The following is a 27921-nucleotide window of genomic DNA, read 5'->3' as shown; positions in this document are numbered from 1 at the left end:
AGGCATGGGGTTACCAGCAGAAAGCACTGACCACAGCAGTTACCTTCAGCAAGACATCTGCACCACATGCTCTAAGAGCATATACTGGGGCCCATATATCAAGGCTGCAGAGGGGTAGGTTAATTGTAGGCTGGCTCATGGGTTGCTCTGATGTTTCTGCATCATGCAGCTTGAGTGCACACTACTGCATGCCAGCATGGATTAACCACATCATGAAGCACTAGGTCTACTTGGGAAAAAGCCTAAGTGGTGTCAGTGTGGGGTGGGAGAACTTGTGACACTCTGTTGGCCATCTCAACAACTTTTTGTCTTGCCCTTCTGTGAGCTGTTTGGCCCTATTTGGCGGGGGAAGGAGGGTGGAATATTTTTCAGTCTAAAGACTCATTTTACAAGCTTATTACAAACAGATGTGTGTCTCCCCTTACATTGTGTGCCCCCCATTTTGGCATGGTAAGGCAAAATTTGTCAGTGTTATTTTAGAGAGAGGGGGAGTATATACACTCTCTGTCTATGCATTCCTCAACAATTCTCGTTGTGTCTTCTGTACATTTGTTACTGGAAATATATTGTTATAAGTTTGGGAGAGGGGCAGATTCCCTGTAACCCCTAGATAAAGGGTTAGAATTTGAGCCAACTCATACATTCGTGAGTTAAGCAAAGTTTGGTTAAAACTATGCCTAGTGCTGTTGCATTATAGTTTAGGATTATTAGCACAGCCAGTTCACAGCTGCGGATAAGCCATTAACAGACAAATGTGCTGATTGCTGGTCACTAGCACATCAAAAGCGGGTCCTTGGGCAGGAATGTGCAGGTGACCCATAAGGGGATCAAACCCATGACCTCAGCATTATCACCACCACGCTCTAACCAACTGAGCTAACTGTAGACTCATGTGAATTCTTTCGTTGATGCTTGCTACTGGGGTTCAAATCCCATGTTCATTGTGGAGGCTTTGGACTGAGGATTTAAAGTGCGATTTTATGTATACGGATATTTTATAACTATATTGCAGCATTAGCTTGGTGACAATATAAATGGTGCCAATGAAGAAAAAGCAGCCCCATGTTTTATTACCTAATTTAACAAAAGCAGCAGCAGCAGCAACAACAAAACCCCTGTCCTGTCCCTTTTGCAAACTTTGATTCATGTGTTTATCAGCTTATTAGCTATATAAAAATTGCATTAAAGAACTTGCACAGGGGAAAGGAGATACTCGGCAAGATTCCTCCATATTCTCATTTCATCTCAGTCAAACAGGCGATAATGAAGCGTATCAGTTATGAGCTGTCAGGCCCTAGATTTGCTTGTCTGCTGCTTCATATGCCCACGCATTTAACAAAGTGTCAATTAGCTGTTTCTTTTCTCTTTCACTCTCTCTCTCTCTCTCTCTCTCTCTCTCTCTCTCTCTCTCTTTAGTGAAAAGCTGAGCACAAGCAAACCATTCATTTTAGGAATTATGTTTGAATGCTTCAGCAATTCATAAAACACCTGAAGCTGTCTTCTAATAACCAGCTGCCTCGCGTTTAACAAAGCTTGCTTTCTCTCTTGCGGGCCTGAGCCTGAGAGCATTCTGCTGCCTTGTACTATAGATTGCCACCCATTTATTCTTAATGGATGACTAGAGAACAAGGGGCTAGGAAAACAAGCAAAATCAATGGACAACAGAGCCAATAGAGCAATATCTTATGTTAGCTTAATCAGATCAGCTATATGCAGCTTGCAGAACTTCTGCCTTCTGTACAGCAATAGTCATTCTAGTAACTCACACGTGCTCATTGCCTTTATTTATTTATCAGTGCTGATTTTACTGTCAAAACCTAAAGGAGAATGCGCTAGAGACTGTACTCTCACTTCATTCACGGCAGGAGTGAGACCCAACAAGCCAGACAAGTACTTGATGGGAAAGGCCACACAATCTTATGCAATGCATATATTGAGGGTTCCCTGGTGGGGGAATCTGAAAAAGGTTTAAGAACTACTGCCCTGCAGCATAGGCCTGATTTCCAAATGAGTTAAATGAGTTTTGTCTTTTTATTTTGTATATTCATGCTGTGGAGGACGGTATACAAATTTAATAAATAAAATAAAATAAAGCATGACGGCTCCCTTGATCGTAGTGAACCAACAGACTCAAGTTTCGGGATTACTCTCAAGTACGATCAGAGTCGGTTTCATGCATTCGTTAACAGGATAGAAAAGGTGTTCCTCACACATGCCAAGTTCTTTGCAGCATCCACAATATGTCATTTGCATCAAAATAGCAACTGGATCCCCCCCCATTTAATCTGGATTCACCCTTTCAGGGGGATATTCTGTAAGTAAAAAAGCCTATTGCAATGGCCTTTGGAAATGAAGTCACTGGAAACACTTACAGCTAGCCTAAACTATTGGAAAAGCAGTTGTTTTCAAACTTATAGAAAACCATTACTGTATCTCTATCTGTTAGGGAACTTGTGTGTGTGTCAGAGGCTCTGCAAAGTGTCCCAGCGAACATGTTCCTTTAGGTGGGCACTGGAAGTGAGGTCTCTAACACCTCTAACACAAGACTTTTTCTGTGGCTGTAATCCGCTAGGGAAGGTTGACACCAGTAGATAAACCATATTTCCAGAAAGGTTAGAGTTTCTCTAGACTCTTTACAAATTTTCAAGTAACTTTTGAGTAGGGAGCCCAATCATTAGGGCCTGCTTCCTTGGGAAATCTGTTTCCGTAGGTCTCACATTCAAAACTCACTTGAAAACAGGGATCCATTGTTCTCAGTTTACCATTCCCTCCCTCCCCTTCAAAATATATTTAAATGGCTTTCTGCGGTATTCTCTTGCATTTCATAACACGACTTACGCAACAACTTATGTTAAATAAATGTTTTGAATGCATCACATTCATATCAGAGAGCAGCTTCTTATAGCTAGCTAAAGAGCAAGCAACACAAACCACCTATTCCCCAAGTGTCCAGCATTTGATAACTTCAGTGTAGCCAGGATGAGTCTCAAATGTAGTTTTTTAAACATTAAATCCCTGATTTTTTGTTTTTTCTGCACCAGACGGATTTGGGTACAAACCCACACATAGCACAAACTGATGTTGCTTTCACAAATGGTATCAAGGACATACTTCTGTCTAACTTTATTCCTGCCCCCCCCCCCCCGGTTTGTGAACAAAGTTAATGTGCCAACTCAACAGAGGAAGTAGTCATTTCTATTGGAAAGGAAAGGGTTGTGTATCCATGCTGGTCACTGAAGGCTACTACGGCAAGTACTAGCCTATTAGCAAGTTAGTGTTATATATAGAAAAAGAAGTCAGGCTAGCAGCTTTTGTGGGCTTATTTAAATAAAGACTGGTGTAAATAAATTACATGCCTACATTGGTTTTATACTTCTTTAGCTATTGGTTTTATACTTCTTTAGCTATGATGGTGTCCATCATAATATAATAAGAATAATAGTTTAGTTTTAATTTAGTAAATCTGTTAGGAATGGGGATTAAGGATCTCCCTAAAATTCTCAAAGTTTCCCAAGAAGAAGAAGAAATAAACCAATACAAGACTTTAGTGTAGAAATGCCAAAGGGTATGATATCCTTCTCCCCCATGCCATATAAATTACTCAGATGACAAAGTCTCCAAACTATTAGAGACAATTCTGATCCACTATCTTCTTTATTATCCTATTTCTTTTGATGCATGAGCTGGGCTGATGAATACAGTGGAACAGTACTAATTCAGATTAATGGTTGTACAGCCCTGTTGCAAATTATTGAATTTTGTGAATTAGTGAACAAGCCCAATATAAAAGTAAAGCACATTTTGTGATACATTATTGCTGCTCGCTTATTTTGGCATTTGCAAGATAGTTCTCTGATACTTCATAACATCATGTAGGTTGTTGCATATGATTAATGAAGTTATATGACCTCACTCGTCTAATGAATCATAAAAATGAATATGCCTTTTTGGTATAGCTGAATTCATTTTTTTTAATGTACACATTCAACCTTGAGCTGTTCTGCTATTAAATCTTCATCACTCCCCACCCCTCAGTAGTGTTGATTTCTCAGCTCAAATTGTAGGTGAGGCTCTCGTGAAATATAAATAACTGCTTACTTACATATATATTTGCTGTACAATGTTTTTAAGGGACCTCGTTTTGGCAAGATCTCTTAAGAAGATAGTAAACATTAGGAAATGTTTTATTTGGTCCTTTGTACACCATAGGAAAAAAGTGCTCTAAAGAGAGTTGCTAGGTGTAATATGGGTGCACATGGGTGTGACAAGACACAGGGTTTGTAGGGAAATTTCAGACAACTGCAATGCACTTCAAACAGTCTGACTAGTGCTATTACTGACTGTATATGCAACTGGGGGAATTCCAATCCCCCCACCCGACCCTGGAAAGTTGAACACCAAGTAGCCTTGACACATCAACAGAGACCACATTCTTGGAGTACATCTACTGCATGGGTATATTATGAAAGTGCTGGTTATTACCATTACGATTTGGGTCCAACATACCTAATGAACCATCTCCTCCCATGCAGAAGAAGCTCCTTTCTACATCACAACAGTGGGGGAAGCCTGGTTGGTTGAGACACTGGAGAGGGCCATACCTAGGTAACTCCTTTCCCTGGGAAATTCAGTTGGCGCCCTCTTCCATCACCTGACTTGTCGGGTTGAGTAGTTTTCAAAACCTCATCTGCTGTACCTGTTCTGAAATGTTTTGCAGTATTATTAACATTCCCTTTTGAAATTGTGGCACGTCACCCTGACTGCTGTGACTGCAACAGACAGTTGAGGCAACGGAAGAAGACAAGAAGAGCTTGCTGAGGCCAGTGACCCATCTAGTCCAGCATCCTGTTCCCATAGTGGCCAACCAGATTCTTGTGGGAATCCACACAAGCATGGTCTGAACACAAGAGCATTCCCTATTCCCTTGCATCTTCCACCAAATGATAATCAGAGCAACGGCTATCTCTTTTTGCCATCTAGGGTGTCTGATGCTAGCTTGCTGGATACAGTGGTGCCCCGCAAGACGAATGCCTCGCAAGACGGAAAACCCGCTAGACGAAAGGGTTTTCCGTTTTGGAGGTGCTTCGCAAAACAAATTTCCTATGGGCTTGCTTCGCAAGTCAAAAATGTCTTGCGAGTTCCTGCGGGGTTTTTTTCCTCCCCCCTCTTTTTCCCAAGCCGCTAAGCCGCTTAACAGCTGATCCGCTAAGCCGCTTAACAGCTGATCCGCTAAGCCGCTTAACAGCTGATCCGCTAAGCCGCTTAACAGCTGATCCGCTAAGCCGCTAAACAGCTGATCCACTAAGCCGCTTAACAGCTGATCCGCTAAGCCGCTTATCAGCTGATCCACTAAGCCGCTAATCAGCTGATCCGCTAAGCCCGCTAAGCCGCTAATGGGCTTGCTTCACAAGACGAAAAAAACGCAAGACGAAGAGACTCGCGGAATGGATTCTTTTCGTCTTGCGAGGCACCACTGTATGTTGCTAACATGCACTATGATTCAAGACAGCAGTCCCAGTGGCCATGCTTTCAAAGGAGGAATCACTGGTTCATGCAAAAGCAGAAAAGAAATAAAGAAGTTGATTCAGAGCCTGGCATTCAAGAGTGCATTAAATAATTTAGGTAGCAAACTGTTGCGTTCCGATACAGCACCGTAAACAAGAGGGACAAAACAGCGCAGATCTGAATACTGTCTGCACCATGGCTAAGTTAATGCAAGGGCAAACTGGAACGAGAGCCAGGCCTGTTACCATCTAGGGTCTCATGTGCTACTGTTAACTACAGTCAAAGAAGAAAACAGCTGCAGACATTCTTGCCCTAACAAGTTCTAAGGAAAGCTGTGCATCCCCATTAGCTGTAACCAGGTCACCCATGCTCAACTGGCATGTTAACAATACATTCTGCTACAAGGGGAACAATTAAAACACTGAGTTAGTTCTTGGTATGAGCTTTCGTGTGCATGAACACTTCTTCAGATGTGTATCTGAAGAAGTGTCCATGCACACGAAAGCTCATACCAAGAACTAACTTAGTTGGTCTTTAAGGTGCTACTGGAAGGAATTTTTTTTGTTTTGACTATGGCAGACCAACACGGCTACCTATCTGTAATTAAAACACTAGTTTGTGTAATTATTGATGCTTCCTGTCCACTTAAGATTCAATAGTGAATTAGCCTTCAACATGAAAGAAAGGTGTGACTGTTTTTCAGGACCCCTCTTCCTTCCAATTATATGTACTCCAACAACTTGAATCTGACTATAGTCCTAGTTGCGTTGTTGCCTTGCCATTAGCTTATTTGCGGAAGGTGGTAGGGTGGCTATCTGAAAGCATCACAAGACAAAAGTGATAGAGTAAGGATGAAGAAAGGCTGTGTTTTGGGCAAATAAACTGTTCCTCAAGACCACCGTATGCTAGCAAGATAATGTGTGCTATTTCTCGTCTGTTCAGGTGGCAAACTTGCGCAAACGATGATACAAGATGCATTTGGATTACTCTGTAAAAGCATGTGCATAGTAGGGACGGGGAAGGTATTTATTTCAGCTCACATTTAAAAGTGAACCTACCTAATTTACACTTTATAAAACTATCTGTGAAGCTAAACACAGCTGTCCTTTTGAAATCCACACTTCTCCAAATTTTGCAATGCTTTTCTGTAGCTGAGTAACATGTACAAAAAGCACATACTGGGTCAAGGGGTGCATATATTAGTGAAAGCATATATTAGTGAAATTTCTTTTGAAAAATGTGTCCATTAGGCCACATGGGTGGAAATTTCAGGGGAGCCATTTCCCCTACTAAGAAGACCTCTTTGACAATGGGTCAGTCTGGGAGCTGGTGGGCTGCCCTTTGCTGGAGGTATTTTAGCAGAAGAAAGAGAACCATCTCTCAGGGATGCTGTAACTGCATCCTGAAAGGCAGATCCTATGCTCCAGCTGGACTAGGCAGCTTCAAATGACCCTTCTGACTCTTCTATAGGTCCACTTCTATAGGCCAGACTCAAAACTTGTAGAAATTTGCCTTGCATTGGAGGTCACACGATAAGTTTCCTTTGACTGAGAGACCAAAACGCCCTGAAATATTGATGCTCTATCTTTGCTTGCTTCTGCAGTTACTTAAAAAACAAGAAGAAGAACAACCCAAAACAGCTGTTTGATCTTTAGATGCATGAATTTCAGTTGGTGACTTGGGAAGAGCCTGGAATGACACTGATTCAATTCTAGGACAGCTGGCGAGATGCAGGCAGAGCCAAGGTTTATAAAAATGCTTTCCTAAATAGAAAGTGACAGAACATTACTTTGTTTTTGGAAACATTTCCCGAAAAAAACATTAACTTTACCTCAGCTTTTTTCAACATTAACCCCAAATGCTAACTACGCCATGCTGTTGCAAGGATAGAAAATGGCTGCCGCAAGCCTTGGTGTCTATTTGCGAACACATGTGACCTGGAGCTGATCATGGGCTCACCCAATACCCTCCTCTCAGGGCACAGCTCAACCCTAGCAAGAGGGAAAGGCAGCAAATTGAAGGATGCTGAGCAGTGGTGGGAAAGAGTGCTGGATTTCCAGATAGGAGGAACTTGCTTTTTAACAGCTGCAAGAAGCTGGGAGCAACAGCCATTTTTAGTTCTTGCATACCAGTGGCTACTGATGAAAGACTCGTTTTGGCAAACTTGGCAAACTTGCTTTATTGATGATGGCCACCCGATTCACCTTTTTTTTTTAAGGTAGGTGGCACCTGCTCCCTTCTTGGCCACCAATGGTTGGCGGTCACAGTTCCCTCACAAAGTCTCCTCCATATGAAACTGCATCTTGACTTAGGTCACACACAGAGAGGGCTTTCCAGGAGAAGATGGTGACCACCATTGTTTTGGCTACCAGGAGGAACATTGGCACCCACATCACCATAAACCATTTTGTGTTTTTTACTACAACAGACTTGGCGTAGCTACTGTTCTGGGAAGAGGATGATGAAAGAGAAAGGTTTACTGTGTGAGTCGTTCAAGGAAGACTTGACAGAACAGTACTGGATCTGAGGCATCTACACTGAGAAGTTCCAAACAGCAGAGAGAGATTATTATTATGTATTTATTTATACCGAACTTGCTCCCCCCCCCCCCCCCCGGTGGGACTCAAGAAGGCTTACAGATAAAAATAAAAACCATTAAAACAGAAAAACACTAATTAAAAAGTAATGAAACATTGATATCTCTCTCTCTCTCTGTAAATCTATTAAAACCACACAAATAATTACAATAAAATCAGCATGGCACCAGTAACCTGTCCCCAACCTGGTGCCCTTAGAGTGTTTTGCGCTACAACTCCCATCATCCCTGACCCTGGGCCATGCATGCTGAAGGGAGGTCTAGTCCAAAAATACATGGAAGGCTGGGGAAGGTTGGATCAGTGGTTCATAAGAAGGAATCTGTGGAAGTTACAGAGTTTGCTGGACAGGACTTCTTGGAGCAGCTATGATCTTACCCCATTCCTTTTCATGGTCTTCCCAAGCCCATTAAGAGACAGGAAATCGATTGTAACCTGGTACATCAAGTTCTACACACTGGCTGGCTGATAGATACAAACACTTAAACGGACCATCCACTAGGCATATATGTCAAATGGATAAATTCCTCTGCTCATATAAAAAAACCCTGTAGTTTCACCTGTGTTGATCAAATGGATATGGATATCCTTAAAAATAAAAACAACACTGACTACTCTTAAAATATACTTCCTTTAAAAGGGATTTAGTCTTGCTGAAAATGTATCTCCCAGTCTCTTTGCCCCTCTCCATTTGACCCCTTAGTCATTAAGTCTCTTAGACTTAATGCTTGCTCATTAAGTCTCTTAGACTTTTGATTGAGTTGTCTTGGTATAACGTGCAAATACACATTATGTTCATTTTTCAAATCACATTTGGTTCTTTGTGTATCTTCTTTTGCTTCCAAGATGTGCTTCCCAAGAATGTCGGATTCTGATTTCTCCTTTATAGGAGGAAATTCTGTGAACAGGTTTTAAAAGAATACCTCTAGATCAAAGACTCGGAGAAGCAATAATTTTTCCTTCCTTCTTTCCTTTTTGGAACACTATCACTCCTTTCCAGGAAGAACAGCTCAGGTTTTTTTCTGTTTTAAAGAGAGTAGCAACGTGGACCCTGCCTTTTCAGGTTATATATAATAGATTTACTATATTCATCTCCTCCAGTTTTTATACCATGATGTAAGCTGACCTCATAATTGTGTCATCCTCTATATTTACAGCCCAGTAACACCTTTCTGGCAGTTCACAAGGGTCACTGAATTTATGGAGGCAATAACAAGTCAGGTGTTTTACGGATTGCCTGTGCATCTCAGAAATAAAATAAATAAATAAATTCAGGACTATAAAGTGAGGTGGTTGGAACACAATGCTTGTATCTTTACTATGCTTCCCCTCACCATGGTTTTTTTTTTGGAGATAACTAAAAAAAAAAAGGAAATCTACAACACAGTTAAGCTGTGCAATTCTGTTTGTAAATTCAGTTTTTTAAAATGTGTTCTGATGTATTTCAATTATTGTTTTTAAGCTTGTTTGTTTTTATTTCCTTTTTTATAACATTGTTTTTAAATGTGGTAAGGCGCCTTGAGAGAAAGGCAGTATTTTAAGATATCAAATAAATAAACAAATCATTTCACTGGGAAGTAAGTTGAATTGAGGTCAATGGAGCCTACTCCCAAGCAAGTCCACCCACCCAGGACTGAAGTCACAATGGAGTGTTTTGGAATATATCAGATTAATTCCACAGGAAACAGTGAGAATAGAAGAGCTTCAATCCATGTGCTCCAAATTTCACTGGGCTGCAGTATGTGCTTCAAAGTGCTAAAATGAATAAAATTTCACCTGGACACAGTTGATAAAAGGACTGGGAGAAATAGGTTTAGATCCCCTCCCCCTTTTAAAACAATAACACTGCACACTAGTAACTTTGGGAAGGTCACTGTCTAAGCCTCGATTCTATATCTTCAGAATGAAAAACAACAACCTGCTATCTGTCCAATGAAAACAGAAGGTGGAAATCTAAGACAACCAAAAGGCCTCAGTATTTATAGAATCATAGAATTGTAGTGTTGGAAACATCTCGTTTCATATAGTGACTAATCGGTTGCCTTGAAGCAGCCCACGAAAAGTCAAGAGTGGAAGGAGTACATAACACTTGCTCGCCAAAAGATGAACCAATGTTGAGAGCTCCCTTCCTTTTCCTTACAAGAACAATTCTATCAGAGATGCCTGTGGGAGAGAATGGAGATAGTTTCCCATTGTCAACCTGTCTGCCAGAAACTGTGAACCCAATTTAGGCCACATTGCAGAGAGGAGCCATCTTGTTATGCATTTGATTTATGTCCCGCTGCATCCCATGGCTCAGTTTGGCCGACGGCCATTTTTCTAAATGTTAATAGTTCTGTCTCTATAGGCTCACATACGGAATCAAATGGGTTAGATGACGAAAGTGCCCAAATAAATGGGCAGATGGATGGTAGGGGTTGAGGGGTGAGACAACTGAGTGGTACTAGCGGGTGCAACCCTGCTCCCCCCTCCATGCAGCTGTATGTCACGTGGAATTCACGCTCAAAGAGACGTTATGACACAATATCTGAGATTATAAAAGGGAACTGATTTCAAAAGTGTTTGATAAGGGGTGGAATCAATTCCAGGCCTTATCAGTGAGATAAACGTTAATTTTAGATGGTATCTTGTGAGCAAATGTTGGGAAATTAATGATTTTGCCTAAAAGGGAAAAGCGATGTATATTGGAAAGCTGCCAGAAGCAGAGGGGTTAGTGAAACTGGGCCCCACTGGGGGTGCAGGCGCAAAAATCTGCATGATGCATATATGCCGTGACAAGATCAAACATGGGAGAAGCCTCCTGTCCTTCTCACACCGTGGCACAAAGGTGTGTGATTTTTTTTTGCCCTTCCTACCTTGCCCTTACTCCAGACACTTGGGTCGTGAAATGTACTGATTTGTAATGTAGCTACTGAAGTAAAGTACAGAATCCTAGGCACACCTCTGGCCAGAAGCCAAAGAAACAAAACTTATTTTAGAATATGATTAACACTGAAGAAACCCCCAAGTCAAGAGGTAGAAAACGACTTCCATTCAAAGCTAGATAGGAGCCAGCCCCAATGTAGCACAAGCTGAAAACAGGAACAGGTATTTTCAGCTGCAGCCTTATGGTGTGCACCAGGCATAGGCAAACTCAGCCCTCCAGCTGTTTTGGGACTACAACTCCCATCATCCCTGACCACTGGTCCTGTTAGCTAGGGATGATGGGAGTTGTAGTCCCAAAACATCTGGAGGGCCGAGTTTGCCTATGCCTGGTGTACACTCTGCCCCACAGAGCCTAGAACATTAATCCCATTAATTCAGCAAAAATATTACGTAACGACTAAACACAGCTATCTACAACTCCAGACAGACTTGTGGCATTTTCACCAATGAGCTTTAAATTGGTTTAATTTCTCAAATCGTGGTTTGAAATACTCATATCTACATTGTCAAGAATGAACGTTCTCTGTGCCTCACATTAACGATGTGAACATGTGCATGCAACAGCGTGAGAGAGGCTTCAAGGTACACTGAGTGTCATATGTGAAAACATTCCAGGTTGGACACGGTCCTGCCTCCATCTGGGAGCCTTGCTCTTGCTTCACGTGTTCTGCAGCTCTCAGCTCTAAAGCTAAACTCTCACCTTTCTCAGTCTGGCCTGTTTTACCCTCTACAATGTATTTCTGCTGTTGTAGGCAGTTTATATGGCAATTTGTCACTTTGTCCCTTTGGGCATCCCTGCGCTCACTGTGGAAAGGCGACCATATGGTTACCATCAGCTGTCGATTGGCAGGGGACCAATATGGGCTGAAGTACCCCTTCTTGTGTGTCCTGAAGTACGTTGGGTGTGCTGAAACACGCACATCCCACTCCTCCGATGGAGCTGCACAGATATGCCTTTGGAGACAGTTAGCTTTAACCTCGAAACAAAAACCAGGAGTGGATGAATCTTCCTATTTCTCATCCATGGCACCTTTGCATGTTTTAACCTATTATTCTGCTCTGTTCCCTTTCCCCATGAATCTGTACCTTTAAAAACTTCTCCAAATACCTATTTCAAGGCCTGTTTTCTCTCAATACACACATTTAAATGCTTATTTTGATAGGTTTGAAATACCAAGAACTGTGTTTCATGATTCTGATTAAGTGCAAGATCTATTGGATAGATGAGTTCCAATCTATACTGTCAGGGAACTGCCATAGGAGAGTCAGGTGGTGGAAGGGCTCAAGGAGGCTAGGAGAGCCTCGGATGCAGAGGAAGGAACCAGTAGGGGGAGAGGGAGAGTTCCTGCAGAAACTCAATCGGAGGAAGGGCTCCAAGATGCTTCCAGTGAGAATAGCGGGGAGGGCTCAGGACCTCCGCTGGGGACGCCCATTCTGCGGAGGAAACTGTCACGCAGAGAATCCAGAAGAAGAGTTTCCGTCAAGGAACTCTTATGTTGGAGTAAATTCCAGAAACGCCCACTGACGGATTCTGCCAGCGATTGAGGTAGCCACGCACCCATGGCTCCTCAGACTGGGAAAGTTTAGGAACTGATGGTTAAGCTTGGAGGCTTTAAACGCTTACGCACGAGCAGCCCCCTTTCCCCATCACAGCAATCCGTCAGTCCTTGACGCGGCTTGTGCGAAGGAGAGGCATCATGAGCAACCCAACCGGAGCCGGAGGAGCAGGAGGAGCTGGAGGGGGACCAACTCTGGAGGAGAGAAACAGAGCTTTGGAGCACCAGCTGGCACTGCTAATGGCGCGGCTCGAGGAAAGGAGGGCGCAGGATGCACAGGGGAAACCCACTCCCATTGGAAGGAAGGTAACTGGGTTGGTACAGAAATTTGGGGGTGATCCAAGGAACTACCAAGCCTTTAAGACAGAGATGCAATATGCACTAAACCTGCAACACGATGACTTTGCTGATGAGGAATCGAGAGTGGCTTTTGTGATTGGACACCTCGAGGGAGGGGCTAGAGATTGGGTGAGACCCCTGATGGCAAACAATAATAGCGCCTTAAAAGACGTGAGGAAATTCTTTGGTGCGATGGACTTGATGTTTTCCAGCCAGATTGAACAGGGCGTGGTACGCAGACAGTTAATGGCGTGCAAACAGGGAAATCAATCAGTCAGAGAGTATTGGACACAGTTTACCATGCTTATAAATAAATTGGGGTGGGATCTGTCTTCGGACCCGATACAAATGCTGTTTGAAGAAGGTCTAGCCCCAGCGGTGGAAGATGAACTTTCCCGCGCGCCCTGTCCTGAGTCCATGGATCAGCTGACCAAGGCAGCGCTTGCGATTGGTGCGCGCCAGGAGGCGAGAGCGCTGGAGAAGCGGGAAGGGAGAGGAGAGCGTTGGAATGATTTCCGCATTCCTGAGATGCCGGCGCAACCTTCCCCGCCAGTGGAACCAATGGAGATTGGAGGAGCAAGCGCGCGCGGAACTTCAAATGTTAACGAAGGGTGGAAGAAGGAAGGAAAGAGCGGCAAGAAATGTTTCCTTTGCCAACAGCCAGGACATTTTGCCAGGGTCTGCCCGCAAAGGAAGGGATGGCAAGGAATGGTGGGGGCTGTTGGGAGTGAGGAGGAGGGGGTTAAGGAGCAAGTAAAAGCCAACGCCTGGCTGCCAACGACAAGGCACAGCAGTCAGGCCAAGGATCAGTGAACGTGCCCAAGCCTGAACCCCCAAGAGCTGCTCTCGTCGTGGAGGTGCTGCTAGAGCTACCCAACGGACATCCACTTACTATAAAGGCCCTCTTAGACTCAGGCAGCTCCTGCAATTTTATGAGTAAGGAGTTTGCGTCAGAACACCAAATACAAACCCTGCCCTTAATTCCTTCCTTGCAGGTGACAATGATTGACGGGAGGGAACTGCTGGGAGGGGAAGTGAACCAACAGACGGTCCCCATGACAATGAGAGTGGCAAGACACATGGAAGTCATTGCTTTTCATGTAGCCACACTAGCGGGACCTCCCATCATCTTGGGAATGAGCTGGCTGGCGCTACATGACCCACTAGTGGGATGGCGCTAGCGGACAGTCTCTTTTGGGTCAGCGCATTGCCTAGAGCACTGCAAGGGAAGAGAAATGCAGGGGCTGGCTAGGGCCAGTATTGCAGGGATGGCGGTGAGGGAAAAGGGAGAAATACCCCGACAATATGCCGATCTGAGTGACGTCTTCAGTGAGAAGGAAGCAGATAGACTGCCCCCGCATAGACCCTTTGACTGTCAAATCAACCTACTCCCGGGAGCCCAGCTACCAGTGGGCAAGCTGTACGCCATGTCAGACAGGGAGATGCAGGAGTTAAGGGAGTTCATAGACAAGAACCTGAAACGAGGTTTCATCAGGGAGTCAAGAGCGGTGGGGGGCAGCCCAGTGTTTTTTGTGGACAAAAAAGACACTAATAAGCCCAGGCTTGTAGTGGACTTTCGGGCCGTCAATTCGGTGTCAGAACCAGTAGCCTTCCCCATGCCCAGGATTGACGACATTTTGACCAGGGTGAGGAAGGGAAAGATTTTTACCAAGCTGGACTTGAGGGGGGCGTATAACCTGATACGGGTGAGGAAGGGGGATGAATGGAAAACTACCATGTTCACCCCCTTGGGGGCCTTTTTGAGTATCTCGTTATGCCCTTCGGACTACAGGGGGGCTCAGCCTGTTTCCAATCATTCATGAATCACGTGCTGGGACCTTTGCTCTATAAGAACTGTGTAGCCTTCTTAGACAATGTGTTAGTCTACTCAGAGGACGAAGAGCAGCATGTCCGAGATGTCCGAAAGGTCCTAAGCCGACTGCAAGCAAACCAGCTGTGGGTCAAGCTGGAGAAGTGCCAGTTCCATACTAGAGAGGTGGAATTCCTGGGGTACCGTTTGTCAGACAAGGGACTGGCCATGGATCCTAGCAAAGTCCAAGCGGTACTGGAATGGAAGACACCCAGAACCAGGACAGACGTGCAGAGATTCCTGGGGTTTGGAAACTTCTATCGGAAGTTCATCAAAAACTTTGCCGACTTAACGGCTCCCATCACCGATTGTCTCAGTACTAAGAAGAAATTTGCATGGACGGAAGAGGCGCAGCGAACGTTTGAAAAGCTAAAGAATACCTGGTTACCGGCAGAAATGGTCAAGGATGAGGTCTTAGTAGGAACATTTCATCGCCGGTTCCCAAGGAAGCCCCAGCCCTTGGCTACGTTCTGGGAGGAACACTTCGGCAGCACTGATGAGGAAGAGGAGTTCGAGGGGTTCCCAGAATCAGGACAGGAAGAGGAAGAAGAATCAGATGGGGAAGAGTATGGGGGAAGAAGGGACAGTAGTAGGTGGAGAGCGGTTTTCGAGTCCACCGAAGATGAGGAGGATTCCTTCCGGGGGTTCCCAGCCTCACCACCCAGAGAAGAGGGGGAAACGGGGGGTGAGGGGGGTCCTGGAGAGGAGGTGGATGTCAGGGAACTGCCATCGGAGAGTCAGGTGGTGGAAGGGCTCAAGGAGGCTAGGAGAGCCTCGGATGCAGAGGAAGGAACCAGTAGGGGGAGAGGGAGAGTTCCTGCAGAAACTCAATCGGAGGAAGGGCTCCAAGATGCTTCCAGTGAGAATAGCGGGGAGGGCTCAGGACCTCCGCTGGGGACGCCCATTCTGCGGAGGAAACTGTCACACAGAGAATCTAGAAGAAGAGTTTCCGTCAAGGAACTCTTATGTTGGAGTAAATTCCGGAAACGCCCACTGACGGATTCTGCCAGCGACTGAGGTAGCCACGCACCCATGGCTCCTCAGACTGGGAAAGTTTAGGAACTGATGGTAAAGCTTGGAGGCTTTAAACGCTTACGCACGAGCAGCCCCCTTTTCCCATCACATATACATTTATTTATTTCATAAAATGTATGCAGTTTGATTGAAAGAAAAGAAGCCCTCAAAGCACTTTGCAAAAAATAAAAGAAAATCAAGAAAAATATACAGCCAGACAAAATTAAAATACTAAAATAGACCTCAACTTTTGAAGAGCGTGTCTAAACTAGATTTGTCTAAATTGAAGAGTACAGTGAAGGCACCTGCTTGAACTCAACAGGCAGGGAGTTTGGAAGTTTTGGTGCTGTCACACTGACTAAACCATTGAATTCTTACAAACCCAGGAGTATTATGTAGCCCCTGTAGTAGTGCTAATTCCATCAACTGAAGTGGTTGAGTGGGACATGCAGGGGAAGGTGAGAGCTGTGGATCCGGACATTCGATATACTGTATGCTTTTGAATCCCTAAATGGAACTAAACTAAACCTCAATCTGCAGAATTAAGCCCACTGCATTTTGTTCTGACTTGAATGGATATATACTATTCTTCTTTCCTCTTCTGATATGTTTGTGAATTGTCAGCATGACTCCTCAAATTGTATTTTTCTCTCGGCTAGAGGTTTTCAAACTGTGTTTGAAGGAATCCTGGGGTTTCTTGGAAGCTTGTTAGGTTTCTGTAATGAGTATATCGGTAATTGAGGACAACCCCTAAAAGCTAGCTTCTCCTCCATTACAGCTTTTTCAGCTGCAATATGTGGCTGTAGAAGAGGCTTGGGTGTGCATTCTCAGTTCACACAGAAACCCAAAGAGCCTAAACCAGAGGTCCATGTGAATGTCTGTGCCCCTTGGATATTCTACAGTATGCTCCGCAAGCCGTTGCTGTGGCAGAGATTGATGCAGAAATAAGAGAGACAGGTGAACTTCCCTTGGCTCCCATCAGATTGGCTTAGAAGTGAGTTATACTATTTCCCTTGGAACTGGAAAATGACTTCACTCCTTACTGAACCAATCCAGGCAGTTCTTCAATGTGGTGCCTAGCAAAGTGACAGAGACATTTCTCTGTGGCTTAAAAGCAGGCTGTTTCAAAGAGTAGCTCCCAGAGATACTGGGAGCGGGACACAAAATCCCAGCCTTCTCTTTTACCTCGGGTTGTGTGTCCCCACTGGGGATTGCGCCCCCCTCCATTTCCCCCAGGGGCAGCTCTTTGAAAGAGTCTCCCAGCAAAGCCACGAGGACATTTCTTAATGGCTTTTCTAGATGGCTCTTTTAATAAGAGTCTTATAATAAGAATCTTATGCAGAGCTGCCGCCTGAAACGTAAGGGATAGGGAACCCTGCCCCCCCCCCGGTAAAAGACACTCCTGCGGGAGTGGGTTTTCTCTCCTAGCCCCCCCCCTTTCCTGGTGCCAGTTCTTTCGCTGAGAAGTCACCTACAATTTAGGGCTTGCTCACACTTCTGTTTGTCCCATGCCAAGAAAGCACAGGTCCAAAAGGTTTTCTGCCTGTCCCATCCTTTCTAGGCACATATCCGAGTGGTTTTTGCTTGGCCCGCCACTTTTTCCAGGAAAATCCACTGTATGCCGCTGAATCTGCAGAGAAACCAATAGTTCCAATTCAGCGGCGGACTGCGGATTTCCCCAGGGAAAAGCAGAGAAACAAGCACGAGTGTGGGGATAGGAATACTAGGACTTCTTGTGTTTGCCACTCCAAGCAGTACTAAACCCCTCAAAGCTGTTTCGGACCCCAAGACCAGTGAAGTTATTTAAGAAAGGGACCCTTGAAAGTAGGAAGTTTGAAAACAACTGCCCTATGCCAAAATTGCCAGTCCCCTCTAGCGTTTCATTACATGACCAGCACCAAAGACAATTCTTTCAGTGCTTTCCAATACGGATCTTTTCCAATGTCAACATTAACATTGCATTGCGGCTTCTAGGAATAAGGACCCTACCACAAACACTGTCCTACCCCACATCTGCACCCCTCCTTGCCTGTCTTCCTCTCACATTCAGACATGCACACATAAATGTTAGCAGCTACCAAGTTTCATGTGTGCGTGGAGAAGGCAGAGAGGGTGGACATCTCTTTCTCAGGCACAATAGCTGAAAACAAGATTTAAGAGTCTACCAAAGAAAAGTCATATTGATCGGTTCTTTAGAACATTCCGAACACATCCTTGTTGCCTGGGCTATAAACAGCAGCTTACCGTGGGTTGGAATGGGAAAGAGGGTTCATTTCTTTCTGATAGTGACACCCTTGATTGACAGGCTGTGGAAGACAAGAAGCAGGAGTGAGAAATGTATTTTGCCAATGTTCTTTCTGTCTCAAAGCTATTATTAACCATTTCACGCAATCAATATATGCAGTGCTTACAGAGTTAGAAAAGTAAAAAGATGAGGCCCTACTTCCTAATGGCAGGGGTCACCAATGGGAGGGGAAGAATGAGGAGGGAAGGGTAACAATGGGAGAATCCATGTAGAATGACCATGCCTTAATATAGGTGCTCTCCCCAAGTCAGGAAAATAATACAACATTTTGTATTTATGAAAGGAAAGTAACATCACGCTGGTCTGAAGGATGGGAGAAAAGTCTGAGTATATTTATGATTTGCTAATATTCATCCGTAGCAATCATTTGCATTTTCTCTCTCACTCACACTTTTGCAAATTTCTGTATTTTCACCAGTTGGCCACATGCACCAAAACACTAGGTATAATTGATTTCAATTTTAACATTTAAATTCTCATTTTAAATATTCATAATTTCAGAAAAATGCTCTCAGCCCGATTTAGAAACAAGGCAATTTTTTATATTTTAAGAAGATTTAAAAGTCACTTTAAAGAAATTATTACACCTGACAGCTAAGCAGAGTAATACGTAGTTCTCAAAGCTATTATGTTCATTTTGGACTGACAGTTTGGAGCAGATGCTAAACAATTTATACTTCAACATTTTTCCCCTGACAGCCTAGTTATTACATTCCATTTCTTGGTAAACTATCACTGGCTAGAAAGTATAGTTTTTCTTATATCACTTTTGTAAGTTGCCTGAGAGCATCTGTTCATGCATTTGCCTTGCATCCTGGTATCTTCACAGGCCAAGAGACAATTCTACTCCCAACCCCCAAATATGACTAAAGATACGAATAGAAGGGCAACAGAGAATCAAGCTGCATAACAGATGAAAATGCCTAACCTAGTATAGGACTAAGGTCCAAGAACATGGGAAAAGTAATTGAATACATAAAGCTGAGTGTTTATTATTCAGGAATGTACAAAGCATATGAACTGAAACTTGCAGCAAAGATAAATGAGAGACAAGAAACAGCCTTCTGGTGGTGCTGTTGCCATAGATTAGGCCAAGGGACAAAGAGGTTATGTAAAATTAGCCAATATTTAGAACAGAAAGCTTTGTTTTCTGGGGAGAAGCTGCCTATAATCTATATGGAAAAAATTAGCAAAGATTTGATGAGCCAGTAACAGTGGGGAAAATATGATTAATTGGAAAAGACAAGATTTTATTGTTTCACACAAGAGAAGAATGCACAAAATACAATTTTCTCCAGGATCATCAATGCAAGGAAAACTTTATAAATACGTCCCCTTATTGATAAGTTCCCTTCATTGTTAAACACATGTATTAGAACAGTTGCACACTGCAGAATACAAAATGACACTGGGACACAGCTGTTTGCTTCACTTGTATAAAACACAATTCTTATGCGGGGTTTACTTTTCATCAGCCCTAGAGCTATGAGTGGTAAAAGAGAACAAAAAATGAGTCAAAATCTGCCTTGCCTAACAGCAAAAATTCAAGATCACAGACAGAATGGAAAAAACTCACAAGCCCTATTCATGCATTATTTGCATGCAATGATGATTAATTTGCATGTGATGACTTCTAGACCTGCTGCCAGCATCACACCTGCCCTTTAGAACAACTGTGCACATTTTGGCTGTGTAGGTGTCCCAATTGCACGGTGGTCTACAAGTAAGCAGGAGCTTGTGTATCAAGTTTTTCTTACACACAACCACACACAGTGTTGTTGCTGAAGGAAACAGATGCAAAGTCAGGGGTGGGGATAAAATCTCCCCCCCCATTCCAGAGAAAACATGCCGCTGCCCTCACATGAGTAATGAGTGAATAGTTCCATGGTGTTTTCATCCAAAATGGGCATGTACCTTAAATCTTAACTTGGGGTGAGATGCCAGTGAGATGCCTTTTGTTTGATGCAGAAGCTAACTCTTAATTCATTCCAGAGAGGGCAGTCTGGAAGGTCACATATTACAAACCTCAGAATCTATAGCCTTCATAGTTGCAGAACACAAGTGGAAAGTGACAGTAATCAGAAATATATATTATGCTGTCAGGTCTCACGATTTCATTTCCAGTCTCATAATTACTCATTGATTTTGAACATCAGGAATTAGCAGAAATAGGCCCTCTGTCCTCTCACATGAATGAACAACGAGTTTGTGGGTGGGGTTGAGAGATGTCCTACTGGGATAGCTCAGCCAGTAAAGCACAAGACTCTTCATCCCAGGGTCATGGGTTCAGGCGTCAGGTTGGGAAAAAGATTCCTGCATTGCAGGGGGTTGGACTAGATGATCCTCATGGTCCCTTCCAACTCGACAATTCTATTATTCTGTGCATAATTTTCTGAACACTGAGGCACAGTTGTTATTTTGGGTTCCAGACATTGCCAAACATCTGCCCCAATCCAGTTAATGAGATTTGTACAAGGATTTGTTTCACTTGATGGATCTGGAATTTTAGGTGCAAACTGGATGCATGTACAATTGTGGATATAGTCTGGCTGTGTTACCTTGCTACCTGCCTTACATTGCTACGGAAGTCACCAAAATACACGCGGTTGGGAGAACTCTTGAGACAGCAGATATACAGAAGGGTAAAAATTGGTATAAATGGTCATTTATACTTGCCCATTTTGGAAAGAATAATGGAATCAAGCAGGCTTTGGAAAAGAATAATAGAGTCAACTTTTCATACGGAAAGGTTTTTTACTAGGCAAAAAGCTGAAGCATGTTGGAAGGACAGCTTAAGGAAGCTTGCCTTTCAGCTGTACTTTCCTCAGTGGCTTTTTGGACAAGCAACGAATTTCAATTGCCAGCGTTGTCAACTTGACATCGCATAAAACTTTATATTGTCCGCTAAACTGAACCAAAACAGTTTCAAAAGTCAAGTTCATAGATTGCAATGTGTAAAGATAGGCAACATCAGAATCCACTGAATGATTACTTGGGTTCTGAATGGTTCATTTGTTTGAAAAGTGTCTTAACAGAATTTTGGTCTCAAGTTAAAAAAGCAGAAAGGGGAAAAATCCATAAAGAGGTCTGGTTTTCTGTAGAGAGAGGCACCCACAAAACATTCATCACTAGCTGCAGATATATCTAATTATACTTTTAAATGAGTAATTCATTATATCTTAAAGCTTAAAAAAAACAAGAGAGACACATTAGTCCAAAGTGTACAAGAAGTTGATCAAAGTGCTCACTTTGAACCCAAACATGAGTTTGCTAAGTACCAAGATACGTTTTATTCTGAGTATTTTTGTTCTAAAATTACGTAAAACTAAAATAGGCATGTATAATCCGAGTTTGCCTATGCCTGGACCAGGATGCTTTATCCATCTAACACGGACCTAAGTTTCTGTAGTTGCTGTGAGACTAAACTTATATGCAGCATGTTCAGGATCACATCATGGAACTAATAAAGCTGGTGGAGAAGGATGTGATGTCTGGTGAATGGCATGGGTGGTGCTTAAGGGCAAAGCAGTAAATGGCTATTTTGTAACAAAACTGCTTCTTTCCTTCCAAAGGAAGTAGAGCATCTTATTACAATAGACTGTGATTGTTCAAGCTTCATACAGAACAAATAATACAAAAAAATTGCTGAGGTGCTGGAGCGGACATATTCTTAATTGCCTCTGGAGAGCTGAGTAGATTCTGCATTCTGGCTATAACTTCCATAAAGGAAAGGGGTGATAGCTACAATGGGCAGCAGAGCATTTTTGAAACACCATGGATTTTTGGATATAAAAAATGAGTGCCATTCTTCCCTCTGTAATATAGTATTTTTAAAGTATGTATTATACTGAACATTAGGACACTTTGAAGTCAACATAAATGTTGTAATCGTCCCCTCCCCCAAGGAAAAGATGAATATTCAAACCTTATCTTTCTAGCCTGAAAAGATTATTTCAGTTTAAAAGGTAGCTCATGGTTCTCCGCCCACTTTGCAAAAATAAAGGATTTCTACTCCGATCGCTTGCTTTTGAGGAATGATAGAGAGTAATAATGAAATCCTTTCGGAGCAAAAACAAAGCTCAGCCATAACAGCACATGCATTGTATGCAGAAGATCTCAGGTTCAAAACTTTAAATCTCCAGTTAAGAGGATCAAGCTAGCAGGTGATGGGGAAGACCTTTTGCCTCACGCTCTTAAGAACCTCCGCCCGTCATGATAAGCTATATTTGGGCTTGATGGTCTAATAGGTCAACCTGTTCTTTAGACACACTTAGGAGTAAGGCCTATTGAAGAAGAAGAAGAGTTTGGATTTGATATCCCGCTTTATCACTACCCTAAGGAGTCTCAAAGCGGCTAACATTCTCCTTTCCCTTCCTCCCCCACAACAAACACTCTGTGAGGTGAGTGGGGCTGAGAGAATTCAGAGAAGTGTGACTGGCCCAAGGTCACCCAGCAGCTGCATGTGGAGGAGCGGGGAAGCGAACCCGGTTCACCAGATTACGACTCTTCACCACTACATCACACTGAACACAGAGGGATGCTGAGTAAACATGCTTAGGAATAGGCAGCATGTATCTCAATATACATTCATATTCAGAAAGACAGGTCCCACGTCATTCTATCAGTAGCTTTGAGTTGTTTCAGAAGCATCTATCTTCAGTGACGACGGCTGATGGAACAGAGTTGTCCAGAGTGCAGAAACAGAAGCTCTGGGTGACAGATTTTGGCCAAACTTTAGGAGAAAACAGCCTAATGGTTAGAGCTGTTTGGCAGTGTGACTGACTGCCTTAGGAGTTGATGGGTTTTGTTGTTGTTGCTGGAGGCATTTAAACGGAGCCATCTGCCACAGATGCTGTAGCTGCACCCTGCACGTTAATACTCCATGGAAGGGCTCTTGAATGTGTTTGAAACTCTCCTAAGAACCTTACTGCCACTTTTGGAAAGTTTTATCAGTAACGCATGGCTGCAGAGTTCACTCATGAGTCATGAGCATCTATGCGGACATCGCTTAAAGGTAGAACCCTAAAAGACCATAAAGGTATAGAAAAAAATGTTTGTATATATCCAAGATCTATAGCATTTAGGATCCTTCTCAATCCAACCTTCAAATAAGCCCAGAAGAACTATGGGCTCCACTAGGAGAACATATAGAAGGCATGCTCAAGCTTACCGCTGGGAGACATGAGTTCCAGGTGGTTGTGTCATCACTGCTTGCACTGATGCTGATATTACAGTTGTCTATCTGAGATGCACTCAACCCATGCGAAGGTCCGTTATCTTCCAGCTCTTCGTTCTGTTGCCTTTTCATACTAGCCAACATCTGCAGTTCAGAAGCACTCATGTTGCTCGGCTGGTAGTTTCTCCAGTCATACTCCTATGAATTGTATTGAAATGAAACGTGAGGGTGGTACTGGAAGGTACTATGCGGGGGCGTATGAAGGGGTGTGTGACAAATTATCAAGGAACAATTACTGCCCTACTAGGAAGGTTCATAAAAAAAACTTTTTTGGGGGGAAAATGCCTGCTCCAAAGGTCTTATCTTAATACGCTAGGGATTATATAGCTATATATGAAATTTCACGCATATCAGTTAATATCTTGACTCTCCTCCACGAAAATAGCTGTTTACTTGGCAGTTTTCCTATGTCGTGAAGGCTGAAATTTCAATTCACTGGAACATTTACTGTTCCCAACCCTAACCTTGCGGGAAGCCATCTCATTAGATTTTAATTTGATTTTGACATGTTTTTAGGAGGTAATTTAATTATTGTTTGATTTTATACCAATGTTATGTATCTGATGTTAGCCACCCTGAGCCCGACTTTGGCCAGGGAGGGCGGGATATAAATAAGTTTATTATTATTACTTGTTATGATTCCTTTGTAAGAAAATAGGAAATAACATAAAACCATTTTTGCAGGCAAAAAATATATAAAATAAATAAATGGGGGGGGGGGGGTGTGACAAGAAATTTTCCGCCCCAGGTATCACCTGACCTTCCTACGTCTCTGTCACTATGGAGAAGACATGCACACTTTTCTAGAGCAGTTGAAAAGATCCAATATTTCTTGCAAGGGAAAGAGGTCATGTGATATTTGCAGCAGGGAAAAGCGTTCATTAATATACACACCAGCTTCTGCTACGGATAATAACTGCATCGACAACTTAACAGAAAGAACATTGAATAAAAATACAGCTATGCGAGACAGCTTGTATTCTAGTAGTTTTGAGACTTGCATGGTGTATAAAGCTGCCAGGAATGTTTGATTAATACTGTATAAATGAGTATAAGAGATGAGAAAACTAATTGAACTAGGATAGATTGCAAACACTGCAAGGTTTGTTAATTACTATAATCCAATGAATTAAAATAAACCAGATCATCAGTTGGAAGGTGGATTCACCTAAGTTTATTTATTCTCATATTTATTTCTATGGGGGGGGGGGTGAGAATTGAGAAGACTATGGCATCAAGACAGAACATGCTTTGATGTTGCAAGACTTCAACTTTGGGCTAAAACTCTACACTTATTTACCTGAAATAACCACCAAACTCAATAGGACTTATTTCTAAGTAAATTCTGAAGGACTGCACTATTAACTCCTGGCATGGAGGCAAAGTTAAATCAAAGTTTGTCACCAACACAAGTCAGTAGTGGGCGAGTTGTTTATTACATGACTAAGATTCTACTGTGAGCTCCCACAACACTCCTCCCCAAGTAGATTTATTTAGAACTAAATCCCGAGCTGAAGAAATGAAAAGTAATATGCACATGCTGAGTGAAACTGTAAATGTTCTATGCATTAACATTTACTTATTAAAATATCTGCTTCAGCCCATGTGTAATCTCAACTAAGGGTCTGTGGAATTCTTTCATTTGTTTAAAAAAAAAGGAAAAAGGGGAACACTATGGTGATGGCCAAGATCTGATCCAAGAGCTGTTATTCACAGAATCATAGAGTTGGAAAGGACCCCATGGGTCATGTAGTCAAACCCCTGCAATTACCCAGAAGTAAATCCCACTGAATCCAATGTGATTTACTCCCAAGCAAATGTGATGGTTTAGAATCAGTGAAGTTGCATGCACTTGTCAACAGAGGGCAACTTCCTTCTGTGCTGCCTAGACCAGTGTTTCCCAACCTTGTGCCTCCAGATGTTTTTGGCCTACAACTCCCATCATCCCTGACCACTGGTCTTGCTAGCTAGGGATGATGGGAGTTGTAGGCCAAAAACATCTGGAGGCACAAGGTTGGGAAACACTGGCCTAGACAACCAGAGAAAGCAAGCTGCTAGCTTTCACAATAGTCTTTTCCTCACACAAGCCCTCTCTAGCGCCCTTTTTCCTGATGAAAGCCATTGAAATAGTGAGTTCTCAAAACAGAACTAAGTCTGATAAATTCACAGAAATGTTTCTCCTCCAATTACAGAAGCTCAATTTCATTAAGAGTTTGACCAAACTGCGGGAGGCAGTGGAAGACAGGAGTGCCTAGCGTGCTCTGGTCCATGGGGTCATGAAAAGTCGGACACGACTATACGACTAAACAACAACAACAACAACAACAACAACAAGCACAGCTGTATATATAGCTGCAGCCACTCTGCACAAAAGCTTTCTGGGAACTGCAGGTACCTACAGATCTATTCCCAAGCTCTGAAGGGGTCTGGTGTTCACGCAGAAATTATGCAAGCAGGGGCTACCCTGTTTGCTTCAAGTGATAAGGAAGACTTTCTACCTGCATTTTATACAGATGGTATGGCAATGGGGAGAATACTACTCCCTTGGTACAACAGCTCTACTGGTTACCCATCTGTTTCTGGGCACAATTCTAAGTGCTTGTTATCACCTATAAAGCCCTACATGGCTTAGGTCCAAGCCATCTGAAAGATAGTCATAAAAACCTGCCTGAGGTTTGAGATCTTCAGGGGAGGCCCTTCTCTCAGTCCCTCCATCCTCACAGGCATGCTTGGTGGGGATGCTGGAGAGGGTCGTCTTGGTGGCTGCTCCCAATCTTTGGAACTCCCTCCCTAGAAAAGCTAGACTGGCTCCCTCCTTGCCCTTCCCTGGCAGGTGAAGATTTTCTTGTTCCAACAGGTTTTTGGGAACTGATTGCTTTTAATGAAAGGGCTGGTGCCACGCTGTTTTTATGGTAATTTTTGGTACGGTTTTAATCTATTTTATGCATGTATGTAGTTTTAATTCTATTAAAGTTTCATTGATTTTTAATGATGGTTTAAAAATGTTTTTCAGCAGTTCTTTTTTTTATCTGTAAGCCGTCTTGATTCCCATCATGGAAAAAGGTAGGGTATATATCATCATCGGCCCAGGGGTTTCACTGAACATTTGAGTGCTCCCTTTGCCCTATTGCACTCACAATAACAAATGGAATATGGCTTTTAAATTGGTGCAAAAACTCTTTCAAAGAAAGAAAAGCAATTCGCCTTTTAACACCCTAGACTGCACTTATGGCTCATGATGGCAACAGAAATTCATTCCCATTTCAGCAGCTTCAGCCCCCAACAGGGTACATAGAAAATCATGCCAAAGTGTTGAATGCTTCTAGGCCAAATTACATCTACCCTGAACATCATGGATTATTAGTGTTGATAACTAGTTGTTATTCACTGGCAGCTCAATCTTGAAAAAGGCTTTAAAAATAAACTTACTGCCCCCTCAGCTGCTTGAACAACAACAACAACTCAATCAACTGTCCACAACATGTGCCAGTTCTTTCATAATGTTAATTTATTACTTGGATTTCAGTAATACCTCTTACATTCTAGCTACCTTCTACACATTCAGAAAGACAAAGTCTCCAAGCCTCCCTTGGGCATGCTTGAAAAAACACACAATCCTTTTTGAAACCTTTTTTTAGTGGGTGTGTACTTAAGCCTTTTGCATTTGACAATTCAAATAAGCCTGGTCCATTTACCCAACCTGAGAGTCAATCATGAACATTCTTTCAAAATGAACCCCCAGCTTGGACCACAACTTTCCTCTCTCTATATATATATTCACTTAGAACCAATAATTAGTGTTCCTTTATATTGCAAAAAAGAGTAGGCTGAAAGAACTGAGGGACAGGGAGGAACTTAGAAATTCCTCATGTTGTTCTCTGTTCTTTAACAGTCCAAACGTTAGCACACACTGTGAGCCTTTTTGAACACAAATAGCAATGTGCACTCAAGACTTTTAATCATAATATTGAAATTTAAAGAATGGAGTGAACATTGTACTTTGAGAGAGGGGAAAATATATGCCTGAGAGAGGGGGAAATATATGCCTGTTGCACGCTGGCCAAGGTTCATTATTCTATGATTTGAAGTGGCCAAGAAATGATTGCAGCATTGATTTGTACACAAAAAAGTTTTAAGACAGTGGCGTATTATTTTGCAGGTCCTTTTGCTTTTTGGTTAATTGCATGTCTTAAGGCCCTTTCTGTATTTTGTACAAGGATGAGCAGTTTTCCCCATGGAATATTTATGTTCTGTAAGGTCTAGACTTTAATGAAGCAAGCTATCGTCCTTTCCTTGACACCTGGGAATAAACCAGATTTACTGAAAATGTAGTTTTGATCAACACAGCAAGTAAGTAGCCTTGCATCAACCTTTCCGCATGTGAGGCCAGACTCTCGGTAGCCATGCCGTAAAGGAGTTGGAGACCCACCAGTCGTTGTAACCTCCTCCTCTGCAAAGGTGTTAGGGAGGGGAGTGTCTGACAGCTGGCTGCTCTTATCATGGGCTCAGTGCTCCTTTCTGTGTAAATTTGTTAGGGAAGTGATGCTAGCTAGGCTAAAAACAGTGTACAGGGTCCC

The 27921-nt window shown here is 42.9% G+C and overlaps 1 protein-coding gene and 1 long non-coding RNA gene across 6 annotated transcripts in view; both read right to left on the bottom strand.

Moving 5' to 3' along the window:
* The window catches only part of CFAP20DC (CFAP20 domain containing), a 151378-nt gene that overhangs the window by 28502 nt on the left and 94955 nt on the right, over window positions 1–27921 (bottom strand). For all 5 annotated transcript variants that reach the window (XM_083723738.1, XM_083723739.1, XM_083723740.1 and 2 more), the window contains 2 exons: window positions 23279–23482; window positions 18048–18109 (listed from right to left, as the gene is read on the bottom strand). In XM_083723738.1, the coding sequence (XP_083579864.1) occupies window positions 18048–18109; window positions 23279–23482 (266 nt within the window). The remainder of the gene's footprint in view (window positions 1–18047; window positions 18110–23278; window positions 23483–27921) is intronic.
* LOC310838324 lies at window positions 24998–27650 on the bottom strand. Its single transcript, XR_014560928.1, has 2 exons — window positions 25370–27650; window positions 24998–25225 (listed from the first exon to the last, which is right to left on the bottom strand). It is a non-coding gene; the product is annotated as an uncharacterized lncRNA (long non-coding RNA).

This window comes from Podarcis gaigeae, assembly GCF_964106915.1.
Source record: "Podarcis gaigeae genome assembly, chromosome: 2".
Taxonomy (NCBI): Eukaryota; Metazoa; Chordata; class Lepidosauria; order Squamata; family Lacertidae; genus Podarcis; species Podarcis gaigeae.
The sequence above is the reverse complement of the archived record's forward strand: the minus strand, read 5'-3'. Positions and strand labels throughout refer to the sequence as shown.